At 41.3% G+C, this 19,109-nt stretch overlaps 1 protein-coding gene across 1 annotated transcript in view; it reads left to right on the forward strand.

Moving 5' to 3' along the window:
* The window catches only part of mtx2 (metaxin 2), a 75,584-nt gene that overhangs the window by 39,719 nt on the left and 16,756 nt on the right, over window positions 1-19,109 (forward strand). The window contains exon 4 of the mRNA XM_052016517.1: window positions 10,406-10,478. Within this exon, the coding sequence (XP_051872477.1) occupies window positions 10,406-10,478 (73 nt within the window). The remainder of the gene's footprint in view (window positions 1-10,405; window positions 10,479-19,109) is intronic.

A 19,109-nucleotide genomic window follows, 5' to 3' on the forward strand; every position in this document is an offset into this window, starting at 1 on the left:
GAGGATTTGTTAACCAATAAATGACAGAGAGTTGGAGTAAATGGGTGTTTCTCTCATTTGCAAGCAGTGGTGAGTGGGGTGCCGCAGGGGTTGGTGCTGGACCCGCAACTGTTCACGATGTACATTAATGATTTGGAAGAGGGGACCAAGTGTAGCCTATCTAAGTTTGCTGATGACACTAAAGTGAGTGGAAAAGCAAATTGTGTAGAGGATGTGGAGAGTCTGCAGAGAGATATAGATAGGTTAAGTCAGTGGGCAAGGGTCCAGTAGTTGGAGTACAATGTTGGTTAATGTGAGGTCATCCACTTTGGAAGGAAAAATAGAAGATCATATTATTATTTAAATGGTGAAAGATTGCAGCATGCTGTTGTGCATAGGGACTTGGGAGTGCTTGTGCATGAATCACAAAAGGTTGGTTTGCAGGTGCAGCAGGTTGTCAAGAAGGCAAATGGAATGTTGGCCTTTATTGCTAGAGGGATTGAATTTAAGAGCAGGGAGGTTATGCTGCAACTGTACAAGGTACTGGTGGGGCCACACCTGGAGTACTGCATGCATTTCTGGTCTCCTTACTTGAGAAAAGATGTACTGGCTTTGGAGGCGGTACAGAGGAGGTTTACCAGGTTGATTCCAGAGATGAGGGGATTAGCCTATGAGGAGAGATTGAGTCACCTGGGACTATACTTGCTGGAATTCAGAAGAATGAGAGGGGATCTTATAGAAACATATAAAGTTATGAAAGGGGTAGATAAGATAAAGGCAGGAAAGTTATTTCCAGTGGTACGTGAGATTAGAACTAGGGGACAAGGCCTCAAGATTCGGGGGAATAGATTTAGGACTGAGATGAGGAGGAATTGTTTTTCCCAGAGAGTAGTGAATCTGTGGAATTCTCTGTCCAGGGAAGCAGTGGAGGCTATCTCATTTAAATATACAAGACACAGTTAGATAGACTTTTGCATTGTAGGGGAATTAAGGGTTGTGGGGAAAAGGCAGGTAGGTGGAGTTGAGTCCATGGCTAGATCAGCCATGATCTTATTGAATGGCGGAGCAGGCTTGATGGGCCAGATGGTCTATACGTGCTCCTATTCCTTATGTTCTTGTGTACGTATTTAAATCTTGTTTCACTTGGAAATCAATGATTTCCATCAACATTGACCTCCATTTCCCACATGCACCCTTCCTTGTCTCCAGAAGGAAGGTTAACCACTAAAGTCATTGATCTGGCACCACTGAGAACTTGTTTGTCATGTGTAAATTACATGAACGAATGCAAGCAGTCTATGCAAGCAAGGAAGGAGCCATTTTAGTTGGGATACATTCCCACTCAAAACATAACATTCCATATATCATACTTTTAAATCTAGTGCAAAAGGGCTATTAGTGTTGCTTGATTGCATTGCCTGTGGTTGTCCTTTGCACAAGTGACCTCAAAGCCAGGTTTGCATGCAATAAGAGGCAAAAATCTTAGTAATTTTCTCATGTTCACACTGCTCCGAGCCAATCTGTCATTTATTTGACCGTTATATCCTTCCCTCGAGCTTCTCCAAGTAGTAGTTCATTATTATGCCATACCAGGCACCCTGATAAACTAATTAGTTGTTGACCCTATCTCCTCTTTTGATGGTCACAATTACAGTATCTCTGTATCCTGGCAGGTCCTGCTCTTCCCATATGTGGGAGATGAAGTTGTGTATTTGTGCGTGAAGTTCCTCTATGCCATATTTAGAACTTCAGCAGGAATACAATTTGCTTCTTCAGTGATTGATTGGTCAGGGCTGGCGGCAAGGTTGGACTGGATGGTTTACTGTGGAATGGAACAAAGAATACTTATGTCAAGGATAGAGTTATCTCCGAGGATTTTATGGTATGTTCCCTCCAGCAGGTACTTCCTGCTTCTCTGTCCTTGGTTAACCTCGGTTCTTGGCTCTCATTCGGTGTTTGGTCCATTACTTGTACATATGTGCAGTTCATGGTTAATACACAGTTGCTGGACTTCCTGTGCTCATTCCACCCACTTGATATTCTTTAGATCATGACTTTTCTGTTGGACTTCAGCCTTCAGATATCTGTAGAACTGTTTCTTTTCCCTTGTGGTGTGATGGAGTTTCACTCCAAGAATACCTTTTGCATTTAGTTTCTAGATCTCTTGGTCACTTGCTTCAAACTTGTTCTAGTATTTTCTAGTAGAGAAGCCAAGTGTGCCTTTACAGAGTGAATTATGGTGGATTTGTGGACAGTTCAACTGCTGTGGATTCTCAGTTTGGTTATCTGAAAGGCACTGTCAGAGATATGGTAACTTCATAGCATTACTGAGTGCTCCAACATCAGTTTTCTTGCAGCAACATTTCTGTTGTCTCTATTATTAAGGGGTTTAGCTCATGGAGATAAATGAGTAGACTAGGCAGTGATCAGGGCAATGTCATAACACAAATGATGTCAATATCCTTGAGGTTTCTTGCTAAGATGATATAATCTAATGGATGCCAGTGCATGGATACACAGTATTTCCCAAAGGTCTCGTCTCTCTGGTGAAACAGGACTTTGATTATGATAGGACTGTGTACCAAGCATTTTGTGAGGAAAATTACAGTTTTCCTTGCACTCAGGCCTTGCCAGAAGTTTGCATGGTTTCTGACCTTGGCATTCAAATTGCCCAGGAGGGTTCAGTTTATCTCCCTCTGGGATGCCGGTAAGGGTTTTATTTTAAGATTGGAGCAGAATCCCACCTGGCCACATCCATGGCTTCCAGAGTTGGGACATATGTGACGATTACTGTAGTCTGATGGTTCCACTTTAGAATGAGCTGGAGGGTTGTGAGACATTCACATTCACAGGGCAGTTGCTGAGATGCCAGACTTTTTCTTTCTTTCTTTGCAGAACAAAGAAAATGTACCCACTACTTTCAGCTGGCCACCTACTGCCTATCGTGTCTCTCTCAAGAGGGTGAGATCACTGTAAAAGCATCTTGAGTTCCCAGACAATGATAGTGGAATGTCATACTGGTCTGTTATTATTGGGGTTGTCAATGATAATCCTGATATTTTGGGTCCTGAACTTCATATTGAAAGTGGAAGTTGGTCCTGCATAATTTCTTTAAATGTGGAATAGTTATTGTATACCAACTGCAGGTCTTGAGTCACTGGCCAAAGTGACTGGAGGCCAGGCTTTGCTGCGTGACAATAAGACACATTTGCAGGTGGACAAGTTAACGGTGTTAATGATTATAGCATTGGCATTCGACAGGATGTCATGGAAAGCTTTGTAGCTTGTGGAAAAGGATCAGAAAGGATGTCCAAAGTTTTTCAAGGACTCTGACAGCCAAACTGCTGAAAATATTCTACTGTTGCAAAGTTTCACAATTTTTCCATCAAGATGTTACATTTTGTTTTATTAGGCATTGGAGTTATCAGGGTACCTAAAGGACTGGAGTTGGAAAAACTCTCTCCTATGGAGAGGACTATGTACATAATATATCACATGCATGTTTTACCTATTGGATGGTACATGAATTGGATACAAGATTTTTTGTTTAAGGCATTTTCAATGCTTATTACAGGACTGCACTAATTGAGGGAGAGGTGGCTGCAGTAATAACTAATGCAGGGAAAAGGAAGGTGAATTGGTATGGAGACACTGGATACAGATGCTGGAATCTGGAGCAACAAATAATCTGCTGGAGGAACTCAATGGGTCAAGCAGCATGTATGGGAGGAAAGAAATTGTTGACGTCTCAGGTCAAAACCCTGCATCAGGACTGAGAGTGGAGAGGTGAGATGGCCAGCACAGAGAGGAGAAGGGGAGTGACCAGAAAAGATTCTGAGGCAATTAGTGGAGCTTCGTGGAGATTCAAGGCGACTGGTGGAGACAGCAACTGTCTCCCATCTTCACACTCCACTCCCACCACCTTGTTCCATCTGTTGTTTTTTTTCTTTTTCCTCTCTCTGTCTGCCTCCATCTATCATTCACCTGCCACAGTCTTTCAACTCCACCCTTGCTCACCTGGCACTACCTGCCTATCATCTTATACCCTTCCTCAGTCCACCAATCACCTCGGAATCATTTCTTGCCACTGCCCTCCTCTCTGTGCTGGCCATCTTGCCTCTCCACTCTCAGTCCTGATTCAGGGTTTTGACCCAAAATGTCAACAATTTCTTTCCTCCCACAGATGCTGCTCAACCTGCTGAGTTCCTCCGGATTGTTGTGAAATTCTAAAACTGAAATCCTTTTTACTTTGACAGAGGGGTATTTGTTCTGAATGTATCTTCTGACAACAATTAGCTTTGATTAGACTCCAGTAATGTGTCATTTATTAAGTTTGGTTGCGCCGACTTCACACGATGTCCATTACTTTTACAGCTTGATACTGCAGGGGCAACCTAAAGACAGATGTAACAGATTTTCTTTACACAATTTGTAGCGGTTGCTACCGCGGAATAAAACAAGACTCACTCGGAGGATTGCCAAACAGAACTGGTTTATTTTCCCGCCTTGCGCCGGCCCTTTAAGGGAGAAAACTCCCGCCCAAAAAACCGGCAATGACGTAAGTCCTACGTCATCAGAACTTTCCCGCGCGCGGGTTCTCCCCGTCGCTCGGAAAGACGAGGCCCGCCGCCATCTTGGGCCTCGTCGCTCCGACACTGCGCGACCCGACTGCCGAGCAGGTTCGCCCGACTAGACGGTGAGTCGCCACAAAAACCCCCCCCCCCCCCAGAACCGGCGAGACAGTCCCCAAGGTCCGTGGGCTGTGCCAGCTGCCGCTTAGGGGGGCGGCCTCTGTGTCGCGGCGTGGCAACCTCGACAGGCTGTTGCAGATCCAAATGGGCCGGTTTGAGGCGGTCCGCCGTGAAAACCTGTTCCCTGCCTCCAATGTCCAAAATAAAAGTGGATCCGTTATTCCGTATGACTCAGAACGGTCCCTCATATGGTCGTTGCAGTGGCGCCCGAGGTGTGCCCCTGCGAACGAAAACAAACTTACAGTCCCATAGTTCCTTGGGCTAGCAGGATGGGGCTTGACCGTGCCATGAGGTGGGAATCGGGGCCAAGACGCCAAGCTTCTCACGCAGTCTTTGTAGGACTGCTGGGGGTTGTTCCCCTTGGTCCCGAAGGGCAGGTATGAAATCCCCGGGGACAACTAGTGGCGCCCCGTATACAAGCTCAGCTGACGAAGTGCGGAGGTCTTCTTTGGGGGCAGTGCGTATGCCGAGCAGGACCCAAGGCAGCTCATCAACCCAGTTGGGACCCTTCAGGCGGGCCATCAAGGCCGATTTTAGATGGCGGTGAAAACGTTCCACCAACCCGTTTGATTGAGGATGGTAGGCCGTGGTGGTGTGCAGCTGCGTCATTCAGCCTGCGGTAGTCACCGCAGGGCCTCCACCCTCCAGTGGCTTTGGGGACCATGTGCAGGGGGGAGGCCCAGGGGCTGTCTGACCTGCGAACAATCCCCAGCTCCTCCATGTGACGGAACTCTTTCTTTGCCAGGTGGAGCTTGTCTGGAGGTAATCGCCGTGCTCGGGCATGAAGGGGTGGCCCTGTGGTAATGATGTGGTGTCGTACCCCATGTGTGGGCCTAGAATTTGTAAACAAAGGTGCCAAAATCGATGGGAATTCGGCTAGGAGCTTGGCGAAATCGTCGCCAGAAAGGGAAATGGAGTCCAGGCGCGGGGCTGGTGGGCTGATTTCTCCCAGGGGATAGGTCCGGAGAGTGCTAGAGTGAACTAACTGCTTCCTTCGCAGGTCGACTAACAGGTTGTGGGCCCGAAGGAAATCGGCTCCTAGGAGTGGTCGGGCGACGGTGGCAAGGGTAAAGGTCCAGGTAAAACGGCTGCCGCCAAAGTGTAATTGAAGGGTACAGGTGCCGAAAGACCGTATCGTTGTACTGTTGGCGGCATTGAGTAGAGGACCTGGTGGCCTGTCACGAGTGTCGCGGCCTGTCGGGGGCAAAATACTGACCTCCGCTCCAGTATCAACGAGGAAACGCCGTCCAGATTTCTTGTCCTGAACGAAGAGGAGGCTCTGTCGGCGGCCAGCCGCCGTAGCCATCAGCGGCGGCTGGCCCTGGCGTTTCCCTGAAACTTGCAGGGTGGGCGGCATCGACAGGCCTCCGCACCCCACGTCCGATGGTAGAAGCACAGCTGGTCACCCGTGTCGTCGTCTGCATTCCTGGGCGTGGCTGCTCGGTTGCTGGGGCCGGGCGAGGTGGGCGTTGGGCTCGCGGCCTGGTGATTTGACTGATGGACGAACCACTCTCGCGCTTGGCCCTCCACAGGACATCTGCCCGGGCGGCCACCTCACGGGGGTTGCTGAAGTCGGCGTCAGCTAACAATAAGTGGATGTCATCGGGGAGCTGTTCGAGGAAGGCCTGTTCGAACATCAGGCATGGCTTGTGTCCCTCGGCCAATGCCAGCATCTCATTCATTAGGGCGGATGGGGATCTGTCCCCCAGGCCATCCAGATGAAGCAGGCGGGCGGCGCGCTCACGACGGGAGAGGCCGAAGGTCCGGATCAAAAGGTCTTTGAAAGCCGGGTACTTATCTTCCTCTGGAGGCGACTGGATGAAGTCTCCAACCTGGGCGGCTGTTTCCTGGTCCAGAGAGCTAACCACATGGTAGTACTTCGTGGAGTCGGAGGTGATCTGCCGAAGGTGGAATTGCGCTTCGGCCTGGTCAAACCAGACGCTGGGCCGAAGTGTCCAAAAGGTGGGCAGCTTGAGGGCCACTGCGTTGGCTGCTGCGCTGTCGTCCATTTCGCGGGTCCAAAAGCCGTTTGGACCGTCGGGGTCACCAATGTAGCGGTTGCTACAGCGGAATAAAACAAGACTCACTCGGAGGATTGCCAAACAGAACTGGTTTATTTTCCCGCCTTGCGCGGGCCCTTTAAGGGAGAAAACTCCCGCCCAAAAAACTGGCAATGACGTAAGTCCTACGTCATCAGGACTTTCCCGCGTGCGGGTTCTCCCCGTCGCTCGGAAAGACGAGGCCCGCCGCCATCTTGGGCCTTGTCGCTCCGACACCGCGCGACCCGACTGCCGAGCCGGTTCGCCCGACTAGACGGTGAGTCGCCACAAATTCAGTATTAATAAGCAGCAATAAGATAAACTTGGTTATGTGTTCTACAAATTTTTTATTGATTTGAGAAAGGTGGTAAACTAGGTTTTGTTACAGATAGAATTATTTTTGTCTGACATCAAAAATGACTTGTATTGTGCTACCCCTTATTAATGAGTTTGTTCAATGATCATCTCAGCAGGAAGGAGAAGCCTAGAGTAGAGCCATTGATATGAAAAATGCAGTAGGTGAATTTAGAGAATTTTCTTCTTGGTGCAGTCTCTCCATTTGAGGTGCACAGTTCAACAGTTTTGAAGCCCGAGGCTCCATTCAGAAGGAAGCATTTCTAAAGTGCATGACTAACTTGAGAAGTGGAAATTTGTAAAGAAGTAAGGTAGCTGCCCTGAGCACTTGGAAAAAAAGTTCTTTCTGACATTGATTGATTGGTGGTTCGTTCATTTTTGGCAAGTCTGGTGAGTGTTTTAGTTACTATGAAGTCAGAGTTCCTGATTTGATATTTGTTCTACCTATTTTCGAGCCTATCAACATGATTGAGTCAATGTGAATAAAAGTGAAAGGCAACTTTTTATGCTGTTAGCAAAGTTGAAGTGACAGACATATTTAGGTGCCTCAAGCAAGGATTTTAATAGTGTAATTCATTTTTTTAAAATGAGGCATTTTTGTGAATGCCCATATTGGACATTAAAAATTACAGTATCTTGTAATTGAAGTAAATTTGATTTTGTTAATATAAAAAAAATTGTAATTTTTCTCAGAGAAAATATTGTGTAGGCTACTAGATGCCTAGGAATAAACCAGTAACATTAAATAGGACTACTACATTTCTTGGTCGGGAATTTTATCCAGTTTGAGGACTCAATTATATGAACGGCCCCCTATTTTAGAATGGCTGATACTGTGAGATTAATTACTATGAGTTTATAGAAATAAGTTCACTGGAGAATGGCAAATCATATTCATTTACAGCTTTTTTTTTTATAACTTACCACTAATAATATGGCATAAGCATAATCTGTGTAATTATTCATTCTGTAGTTTAAGTGACTTTTTACATTTTATTTTGATTTTTGTATACAGCTTTATGCTTCTGGTTTCCCAGCCCACTGCTTTTGGCTCCTTCCACCGTCAACTTCCCACACCACTAACCAGTCTTACTTTCAATGGGTGAGATAGTAATTATTAAACAAGACTGCATGTTTCAGATTTTAGCTGCTATTCGGACAATGGTTTTTAGGATGGTTTCCCAAAGCTTTTTTAGCCCTGTATCTAATGGGCAGCAAGACCTGTTAGATTAACTAGGTAAGCAATTTTTCTAGTTTGGGGGTCAGCGACAGAAGAAGGCATGGTTCCCTACTGCACTCTGCCGAGCTAATTCATGTGATCTGCCTCCCTCCCATTTTTCCTGATCTGATGCCAGCCACTCTGATGATCGGCGTGGTTTCTCTCACCCTCCATCCTTCCTAGAGTCTTTGACTGCAGGCTTTTCTGCCTGATAGCCAGCAAGGGTCTCAAGATGGCATGCTGTGGGTGGGACACAAAACAAAATGTCACAAGGTTCTGCCAAATTCATGTTCCCCATACTTCAGGGGTTTCTTTTCCACAAAACTTGGAAATACTGATGCCTGTCTGTCCAGCATTGAGAAATAAAGAAATGCCCCAGGATCAAACATTATTACTGTAATTTTGTTGCTGTAAATGATGGGACCTCTCATGAAGAATAATCATTCTGCCAGCTATACTCTATCCATCTATTTATCAAAGCTAATAACAAAAATTGCAGAGCAAGAAATTAGAGCAACAAGTTTTGTTAACTTGAGCATAAAACTCTCAATTCCTGGTCAGATAACAACAAAGAACTAGAAAGACAGCGAATTGGGCAAGATTCTGAAGATCTGTAGAGAAAGAAACAGTTGTCAGTGCTTAGGATTTTCTAAGAATCAGTGAGTTTTGTACTGCCTTATACCTTTGCAAAGTGCCTTATAGCATATTTTCTGCCTATCCCACCTTTTTTTGCAGTTTGTGATGAAGCATCTGCTTTGTTTACAGTGTATCTTTCAGGCTAATTGATCAGAACATTGATTATCGCAGCCTAAGTGCTGATGTTTTTAAATGTTCATTTACTTCCTTGTTAAAAATCTTGACTTGCCAGCTTATAGGATAAAACTCAAAAAATCAAGCAAATATTCCAGTTACAAATATAAGTAAAGTTGCACAGCCCATTTTCTTTTGTTTTTTTTCTTGCAAATATGTGAACTAATATGGAGGAGTTTCATTTACTGTATTGCAGAAGAAAAAAAAGGGTCTTCTACTCTTTAGAGACAGCAAATTGACAATGCATTTATCTTGTAATAATATAAATATCCTGAGAATTCATTGTTGGCAGTTTAGCACATTTTCCCATCCTCAAGTGTGCCACTCAGGGCCAATGCAGTCAGCTGGCTGGCTGGCAGCGTAAATACACCAAAGCTCAGACGGTGCTCCTCATACCCGTGGCAAGCAACCTGGTGACATAATTTTAAAGTTTACCTCGGGCTAGTTGCCTTGAATACAGTTTGGTTTCATAGAGTGGTTGGTGGAAAAATTGAGACACGGTTCAAGGTTGGCAGCATTGCACACTGAAGCAAAGTGCCAGCAAATTGTTTGTCTCTAACATTATGCTCCTGTGAGCCTTTGGGGAGCACACACAACATGCATGCCAAACAAAATAATGATAAATCTGCTGTGTGTCAAACCTATAAATTTTGTTACTTTTTCAGTCAGATTTTCTTTTTTCAAGCCTGAAATAATTTGAGATTATATTAGGAAGAATTAATGATGCACTGTTTATAGCCCCAGCAATTAAGTGAAATTCTCTGTAGCTTTAATAGAAAATATTTTTGGCACCAGCTCTGATTATAAAACTAATTAAACACAAGGCAACATTTGAGAAAAATCTGGCATTGATAACCTAATGAAATATGTGGCTCTATTTTTATTGTACAATAATTGTAAAAAATAACATGAGGCGAAGCACAAAGTTTTTTCTAGACCTGTCAAAGGATTTGATCATTCTGTGATTTTAATTAATCTGCTCTTTTTAATTATTATTTGTACATTTATAGTTAATCCATTAATGTCATAAAAATGCTGGTGCACAATGAACTCGACACTCATAAATTAACTATTTTATAGTGTTATTTATATCCATACGGTGGGCAAGGGACAAATTTTATCAAGATAACTGGATCTTTTTCAGTTGTTTAAATCCCAGCTCTGCTAGCCAAAAGTAAGTTAGCTCTTTTTCTTTGTCTTTTTTATAGCCTGATCGAAAATTGGTTAAAATCTCTTTTTAAAATGTATTTCAGGCATTTCTGCGGATGTGCAATCTGCCGGTCCAGGTGATTTGTAGGGCAAATGCAGAGTACATGTCCCCATCTGGTAAGTCTGGAGCTGACTTAAATTCCTAGAGGGGTTGTTTTGTGTGATGCCATGGCAACATACCTAATCCTATAGCTTGTAAAAAGCACTGTTCTGGTCATGGGCTTTATTTCCCATATACCCCAGTCTTTATTTTCAGCCTAGCTTATTTGAGGAATAAGTGACTATAAAGGTTACAGCTGTTTGGGAATTTTCTTTCTGATGTGTATGTAAACTGGGATAGTTCTGTGCTGATGTGACTTCATTTTACAGTGGATTATTCTGCTGTTAACAAATTGTTCAAATAAGTGACCATAAACTCTATGGATACCTCCCACATTTATTTTATTAGCAGAGTTCACTGCTGATTGTTGTCCTTACTGTTCTAAATAAGGAGAGAGCAGATTGTGTGGTTGATTCGTTCAGAATTCCTAAGACTGACATTTGGATCTTAGCGATGTCTATGTGATGCTCTTGGCCTTTATTGAGGTTTCCTTTGTGCCTGAACAGATATGAATAAAAGCTCAGAGATCACTATGTTCAAAGAGACCTGCAATTCTTTTGTGAAACACTTATCGTATGGATGCAGATGAGGCTTTTGTTCATACATTTCACCTCATCTATTACCCTAAGGCTGCCTGCGAAGGCAATGAAGAATGAATCTATTCAAAAGAACCATGACGGAGCCTGCTGTTAGTGTGAACTGTATATGAACTGGCCTTAACAGCAGGTTTCATGCATTTGGGTAAAACACTTTTCCTTATCTTTTTCTTTCCAAGGTATAAAACAATATAATTTGCATACATTTGTGCGAAAGCTTAACTAGTAATTTTGTTAAGATTTAGTCCTAATAAATACTTATTCTTAAGGCTGTCAAAGAGGGGGATAAAAGAAATTTACCAGCATGCACATATTATCCTACAACAGCCATTGTTCAAAACAAGAAGGAAAAATTGGAGGATGAAATCATCCTCACCATGCATGCATCTCCTGGCAGTTGATTACTGACTAGCAATCAAAGAGATCTGAAAGTAAATCAGATGCCTACCCACTTTCACAGGGAAAAACTAAATTATAGTAGGGGCCCTAGAAGAATAACTGACATTATTAGACTAAAGATATTTTGTTCTTTGCAAATTGCGTCAGGGATCATATCTTGTCGTATTAAAATTTTCAAACAATATTAAGTAATTTCACAGAATTTTTACAAAAAGTTAAATTTGACTTTGGAGCCAGGTTCTGATGTGATTTTTGTTTGTGCACTGTCTCCTTTCAACCAACAGCCCTTAGTCCCTCATGTGTTCACTAGTAGTGGTTGTTTCCAGTTGTGCTTCATAAACTGTACTGTATTTCTTCCATCCATCCACTGTGTTGGATAAGAATAGTCCCTGCAAAGGTACGAAGCGCAAACGTATTGTTCTAATATTGAAACCAAAATTGGAAATGTGTACTGGGAAAAAGGTGAAAATTGTAATGTTCTTATGAAAGAAATAAAATTGGTTCCTCAGTGATTTATGATATCAAATCACAAAATGCAAAGCTTGGAGTTCCTCCTAAATTCAGACTGATAAAATATATTTTGGGAATTTATTTAAAGGTTTATGCATGGAATACTAGTGTATGATATTTAATAATGTTTTTAGCAATTCTTGTGTAGCTGGTATATTCATGCAGTGGCACCCCTCATTCACCATGGATGCTGAATGGCTGAGAGTAAATTGTATTTTGATCACGTTTGTATTTTAACCCACAATTATTTCAATGACAGTACAAGTTACCTTGTCCACTGACATCAGCACTTCAGAGAGAAATAGCGTGAATACATATTATAAATATTATAAGGCAGGGAATTACTGGATATGGTCATGGTATTATTCTGTTCCATAGATGGATGTACATTGACTGATGGATGTGCCTAAGATTTTTTAGTGTGGAGTTAGTTGATTTTGGCTAGGGACAGTATGGTATAGCAATTGATCAGAATCCCATAGATTGAGGATCAAAAACAATCTTTTTTTTTCTCTTGATCATAATCCGTTGATCCATTCTGGGAGGTGATAAGTTCATTGGGTTCTTGAATCAGTTAAATATTCTCCTCGCTGCTCACTCATCTTTCACCCTCCATTAACTTACTCTCATCAAAATTCCCAAATTCTAGCCTGCACATTCCTAGCTGACAGACCTGCAATGCCTCATGGTTCCTTTAGTGCCTACTTTAAAATTCGCATCCTTTTTAAGTTTCTTCATGGTTTTAACCCTCCTCATAACCTCTTCTGCTCTTGTAATCAACCCACTTCTTCCTTTCTGTAATTAACTCTATCTGTTTCATCAGTTGCTTAAGCTCAATACTCTGAAATTCCCTCATTTAATCTTTCCTCCACAACTCCCTGTCAGATCCTCCTTGGTCCATACTACTTGTATCAAACTTTTGCTCATTCCTCCAATTACCATATTTGGCTTAGTGTCCAATACCTCCACAAGGAGGTAGGTGGTATTAGTCTACATTGAAGAGTATATATGCCATTTTTTTATTGTAAATTAATGATTGTCTAGAAATTTAAGTCTGGTTGTGATGCTGACTGCTACATAGTAACTTCATCACATTTTACGCTGCCTCTGATATTCAGTTCTGTTGAGGAATGTGAAATGAATCTTGGCAGAGTAAAGTGTGATGAAGTTACTATATAGCACATTCAATGGTAATGATGATTATTTCTAGCAACTTGTCTAATCTGTTCACATAATGATTCTTTGTAAATTTGATATCTAGCGTATCATTAAAAATGGAAATTAAATGCCTCTATACCTTTGCAATGAAAAGGAACCTTCAGCAAACCATGTCTGAGTTAGTCCAAAAAGTTCACAGTTAAGTGAGAGTTGATGATGAAAATAAAACAAAATGCAGATGCTGGAAACCTAACATAAAAATAGTAAATGCTTGAAATACTCAGCAGGTTGGGCTGCATCTGGGGGAAGAGAAACAAAGTTAATGCTTCAGACCGAAGTTCTGATGAAAGGATTTTTGGCCTGAAACATTCAATCTTTCTACAGATACTGCCTGATCTGCTGAATGTTTCCAACACTTGCTGTTTTTGCTTGAGAGTTGGAGGCTACTGTTGCTCTGTGTTATGGAATATCAATACACTTACCCCTCTTCCTCTCTCGTGTCATTTTTCATAGTGCTGGGCACCTTGCATAGTGAACACCCATGGCATTATGGATGCATACTGCTTGGAAGAAAGCATTGTAACCTCTTGTGCTTGTAACAGAACTTTGAAAAAGATATCCAACAGATTCACTTCCTTGCCCTTTCCCAGAGGCTGCAGGTTTTTCCTCTTGAGTATACATTCAGTTCCCCTTTGAAAGTTACCAATCATTATGTTTGTTCTACCTTTTTCGGCAACTCAATATGACTTCTGTTTAAGTTTAGCACCTTTTTTCCCTGCCTTTGTTTTTAATTTGCAAATCATCTTAAATCCAAACCTTCATGCCACTGGAAATTGTTTCTCCCTATCTGTCCATCATAAAATCCCTCATACTTTTGGGCAACTCTTCTGCTCTATAACCTCCTCTGCTTTAAGGGTAACAATTAAAGCTTTCTCATCTCTTCAAATAACCAAAAATTCTTGTCCCTTTATCCATTCCAGTAAATTTTCAATGCATCCTCTGTTGAAGCCTTGACATCCCGCCTAAAGTGTGGTACCCAGAATTGGACACGTTGCTCCAGTTAACACCCAACTGGTGATTTATAAAAGTTTACCAAAATTTCTTTGTTTTATTTTCTTTGTCTCTAAGTAAAGAGACTGCATACTTATTTAACAGCTGTACCAATTTACTGTACCATATTCAAAGATTTGTGCAAATGAATATTCTAATCTCTACTCCTGTACCTGCTTAAGTTGTACAATTGCAACACACCATCTGCTTCCTCTCAAGTGAGTGCTGGTTTTTACAGAGGCAAAATGTCACCATGGGTGATGAAGTCATGATAAAGCAGCTATGAATCTACATATTCCATCAACTTTCAGTCTGTAAGGTGTGTCACAAGAATGTAAAGAGAAAAGGGATACCAAGCCAGCAATGTGGGAGAAGAGATCCAATATATGATTACTGATGAGTTTTTAAAGAGCCTTAGCAAGAGAGGGGTAGAGAGGCAAGAGTTTAGAAGCAGGATCACTGATCTTGGGACATAGAAAACTGAAGGCATAATTATCATCATTGATGAATGGAGGGAAAGAAGGTGGAACATGAGGCCAAACTTGGAAGGCAGGCTTCTGGAGTTGTTGAACAGCTGGGGTAGGTTTTGCAGACAGTAAGATATGAGGCAATAATTGGTTTGAAGGCAATATAAATTTTAATTTGGAAGGACTGGGCAATGGGGTGCCAATGTAAGTCAGCAATGTCAAAACTACTACTAGATCATCAACACTGCTGTAAGAGAATGTTGAAGTGCCAAACTGGGCATATTCCAACAATCGGTGTTTCACGCTGACAGGAAATACTTCTGAGGAACTTTTGTCTGTCAGCATCTGCTAATGAAAATCCAGATTTTCATTACCTCCAGCACTGTACTCTGAGTCACCCAGAATGTTTTGACAGCTTTATTATGTGTATGTTCAGACTTTCATGCAAGTGTGGGGTCCCAAGAAGCTGTACACAAATATTATGAGAGTGCTCCAGAATGCTCAAAAGTTTTCTGTGTGCTTGCATAAATTGTCAAGCCGTTCCATAAATATTATAGATTTTCCTATTGCTTGATTGTGTATTTGGCAATTGGAAAGATTTGTAGTTTTGTTTCTATATTGAAATTGGATTTTGAAGCACAGAATAAATGAAGAAAAATTATCACCATCTATCCAAGCAAAACAAGTCAAAGCCATTACCTCAAATTTCCTTATTTGTTTTTTTTTAAAAAGCCACGTTCTTGATAAATGCTAGCCTGGATTTGCTCTTAGCAGTGAAGAAACAATTTCTGTTCTTTACCTCATGAATAGTTGCCTGGAGACTTATATAATGAAGATTCAGACACGTAAGATTAAGGGGGAGAAGGTGAAAGAGGAAAATAAAAACTCTCAAAAAATAATTTTGTTTAAATCTGTGACATTGATTTTTTTTTCCTAAGGAACTAGGCTCCAGTCAAGTGCAGAATAAGTGAACTGTTTGGACCAAATGGTCTATTTCTGTGCTGTATATTCTATATATATTTTATGCTTTGCAGATAGTCTTACAGTTTTTCAGAGATATCTATATGTCCACCAATTTCTTCATAACTGATTCAGGGTAAGAATAGTAATTACTAACCAAATCAGAGTTTGAAGTCAGGCAATGTTTGTTTTTAATTGTCCGAATCATATTAAGCACAGAAATGGTCACTTGCATTTTACGGACAATCTCATAAATTGACTATAATGGGATCCCTATAGTCAAGCGATATTCAAATTGAAAATCCCAAGTACAGGAAAAGGATACTTGAAGATCCTCATTTAATCTTCACAGCAGTAATATTTTAACAACTGGCAGTTTAAACTCGCTCTTGGTGCAAAATATTATGCCACTGCCAAGCAATTTATACAATTTTCTAAAGTCCAAGTAGCAAAGGTGTTGAAAACTGGCTAATTGAAGCAAAATTGTAATCACTGTTGACTTTAATGAAGCTCCAATAAATGCCGTTTAACATTTTGGCAGAAATAATGGAATATCACAAAATCCTAAAGAACGTATGAAGCACCATAATTAATAGAATACCTTGCTCTATAATTTTTATTTTCTTGCACACTTTTCAAGGGATGCTGTAATGCAGGTCCATTCCATTATGGTGCATGAGATGCATACCTTTGGAAAATGAACCTTGATTTCTAGGGCCTTATCAATCCCTTCCTCACATTCCTCTGGATCTTAAGACATATTCCATTAGTCGTTGCTGCAGTGTGTTCCTTTATTCTAATTAATTAATGTACAATAAATTGGCTTAGTCATAATATTTCAAAACATTCTCAACCACTTAGGGATTCACCTTCCCTCTTATCTCTTTGGTAAAAGACCAATGCAAAGTACTTATTAAATACCTGCACCATATTTGATTGTCATTTAATTGGGCAATCCTCTTCACTTAGGAATCATAACTCACTATTGGGAATGTTGTTATCTTGTCCCTGGGTATTTGAAATATGCTTGACTCGTTTCTCTGCATAATATAATTTGAATATCTCAATGCCAGTATTTCCACAAACTCTGTTTATTCTATAAGACATAGCCCAAATGGCTACGACTTCAGGGGCCAACAAGTATTTTCCATTGATATTTATCATTCAAAGCTCGGTTCTGTATAATTTTGATTGAAGTCAGTGATTTTTTTATGGCTCTATTATACAAGAATGTATTGAAATTTTGCATGTCTGTTATAACAATGAAATGACTGATTCATCAGGTGTATCTGGCATGTGTCAGCCTACAACAGCCATCACAACTTTATTTTTGTGAGCAACGTGTATAGATCTTGGCTTTAAACAAGACTGATGCATTGAAAACTTGCTGATTTTTGCAATGAAATCCTAAAAGAAAAGCTTGAAATTCTATTTAATGCAAACAAAATTTAGTTTGATGTAAATTAAATTGGTAAATAAGTTTATTTTTGTCACATGTACCGAGGTACTTTGTTTTGCATGGCAGCCATATAGATCATTTCATCACATCAGTACATTGAGGTAGTACAAGGGAAAAGCAATAACAGAATGCAGAAAAATCAGAATCAGATTTATTATCACTGACTTAGATGACAGGAAATTTGTTGTTTTGTGGCAGCAGTACAGTGCAAAGGCATAAAATTACTATAAATTACAAAAATAAATAGTGCAAAAAATAAGGAATAATGAGGTAGTGTTCATGGACTGTTCAGAAACCTGATGGTGGAGGAGGTGTTGTTTCTGAATCATTAGGTGTAAGTCTTCAGGTTTCTGTACCACCTCCCGGATAGTAGTAATGAGTAAAGTGTTACAGTTACAGAGAAAGTGCAATGCAGGCAGGCAATAAGATGCAAAGCCATGAGGTAGATTGTGAGATCAAAAGTCTATCTTATTGTACAAGGGGACCGTTCAGTAGTCTTATAAGTGGGGAATAGAAACTGTCCCTGAGCCTGGTGGTATGTGCTTTCAGACTTTTATATCTTCTGCCCGATGGGAGGGGGGAGAAGAGAGAATGTCTCTGGTGGGTGGGGTCTTTAATTATGTTGGCTGCTTTACAGAGGAAACAAAAAGTATAGACTGAGTCTATGGAGGGGAGGCTGTTTTGTATGATGTGCAGAGCTGTGTCCACAACTCGCTGCAGCTTATTGCGGTCACGGACAGAGCAGTTGCCATTACCAAGCTATGATGCATCTGGATAGGATGCTTTCCATGGTGCATCTATAAAAATTGGCAAGGGTCAACAGGAACATAACAAATTTTTTTTTAGCATTCTGAGGAAGTAGAGACGCTGGTGAGCTTTCTTGGCCACGTCATCTATGTGTTTGGACCAGAACAGGCTATTCGTGTTGTTCACTCCTAGGAACTTGAAGCTCTCAACCCTCTCGACTTCAGCACCGTTGATGTAAACAGGAGCATGTGCACCGTCCTCTTTCTGGAAGTTGATGACCAGCTCTTTTGTTTTGCTGACGTTGAGGGAAAGATTGTTACAATGACACCATGCTACTAGGCTCTCTACCTCCTTCCTGTACTCCCACTCATCATTATTTGAGATTTGGCCCACTTTGGCAGTGTCATCTGCAGACTTGTAGATGGAATTAGAGCAGAATCTGGCCAAGTGTATAGGAAGTAAAGAAAGGAGCTGAGGACGCAACCTTGTGGGGCACAAGTGTTGAGAGTAATCATGGCAGAGGTGTTGCTGTCTATCCTTACTGACTGTGGTCTGTGGGTCAGGAACTCAGGATCCAGTTGCAAAAGAAGGTGTTGAGTCACAGGTCTAGGAGTTTGAGATGTGTTTGCTTGGAATTATGGTATTGAAGACTGATCTGTAGTGAATAAATAGTAGTCTGATATAGGTGTCTTTATCCAGATGCTCCAGAAGTGAGTGTAGGGCCAGGGAGATGGCATCTGTCGTGGACTTGTTTCAGTGGTAGGTGAATTGCAGTGGGTCAAGATTGCCTGCGAGGCTGGAGTTGATGTGTGCTATGACTAGCCTCTTGAAGGTGTAAATTACCATGGTACCAGTGGCCTTGGTAATATGTTTTAAGTTTTGATTACAGTTTTATGTTTTTTTTTGTATAATCAGTTTTTTTTTACTTCTTCTGAGGTTGCTGGTCAGCTTTGAATTTTGTAAATAGGAATGTATACAATAATGCCTCATGAGCGTATTTTTAGATTCTTCACATTCTTAATAGCATGTTAACCACTGGTACAAGAATTTGTTATTTCTTTGTAAGTGAGTAAATATAGCTGATGTTTAGTTTAAAATAAGGTGCTTGGATGACTCCAAATAATAAAGTTTAAAATCATGTTCAAATATTTATAAAAATTCTATGTGGAACTTAGTGGATAGATGATAAATGGGAAGAAAATTGAAGCCCTTCTAACCAATCTGTAACACCCCACTAGAAATTGCATTAGCTCAGTTACTAGCAGAACTATACAGACAAAAAAAGAAAAATGTTTCTTGTTA

The sequence above is a fragment of the Pristis pectinata genome, chromosome 1, assembly GCF_009764475.1.
Source record: "Pristis pectinata isolate sPriPec2 chromosome 1, sPriPec2.1.pri, whole genome shotgun sequence".
Lineage (NCBI taxonomy): Eukaryota > Metazoa > Chordata > Chondrichthyes > Rhinopristiformes > Pristidae > Pristis > Pristis pectinata.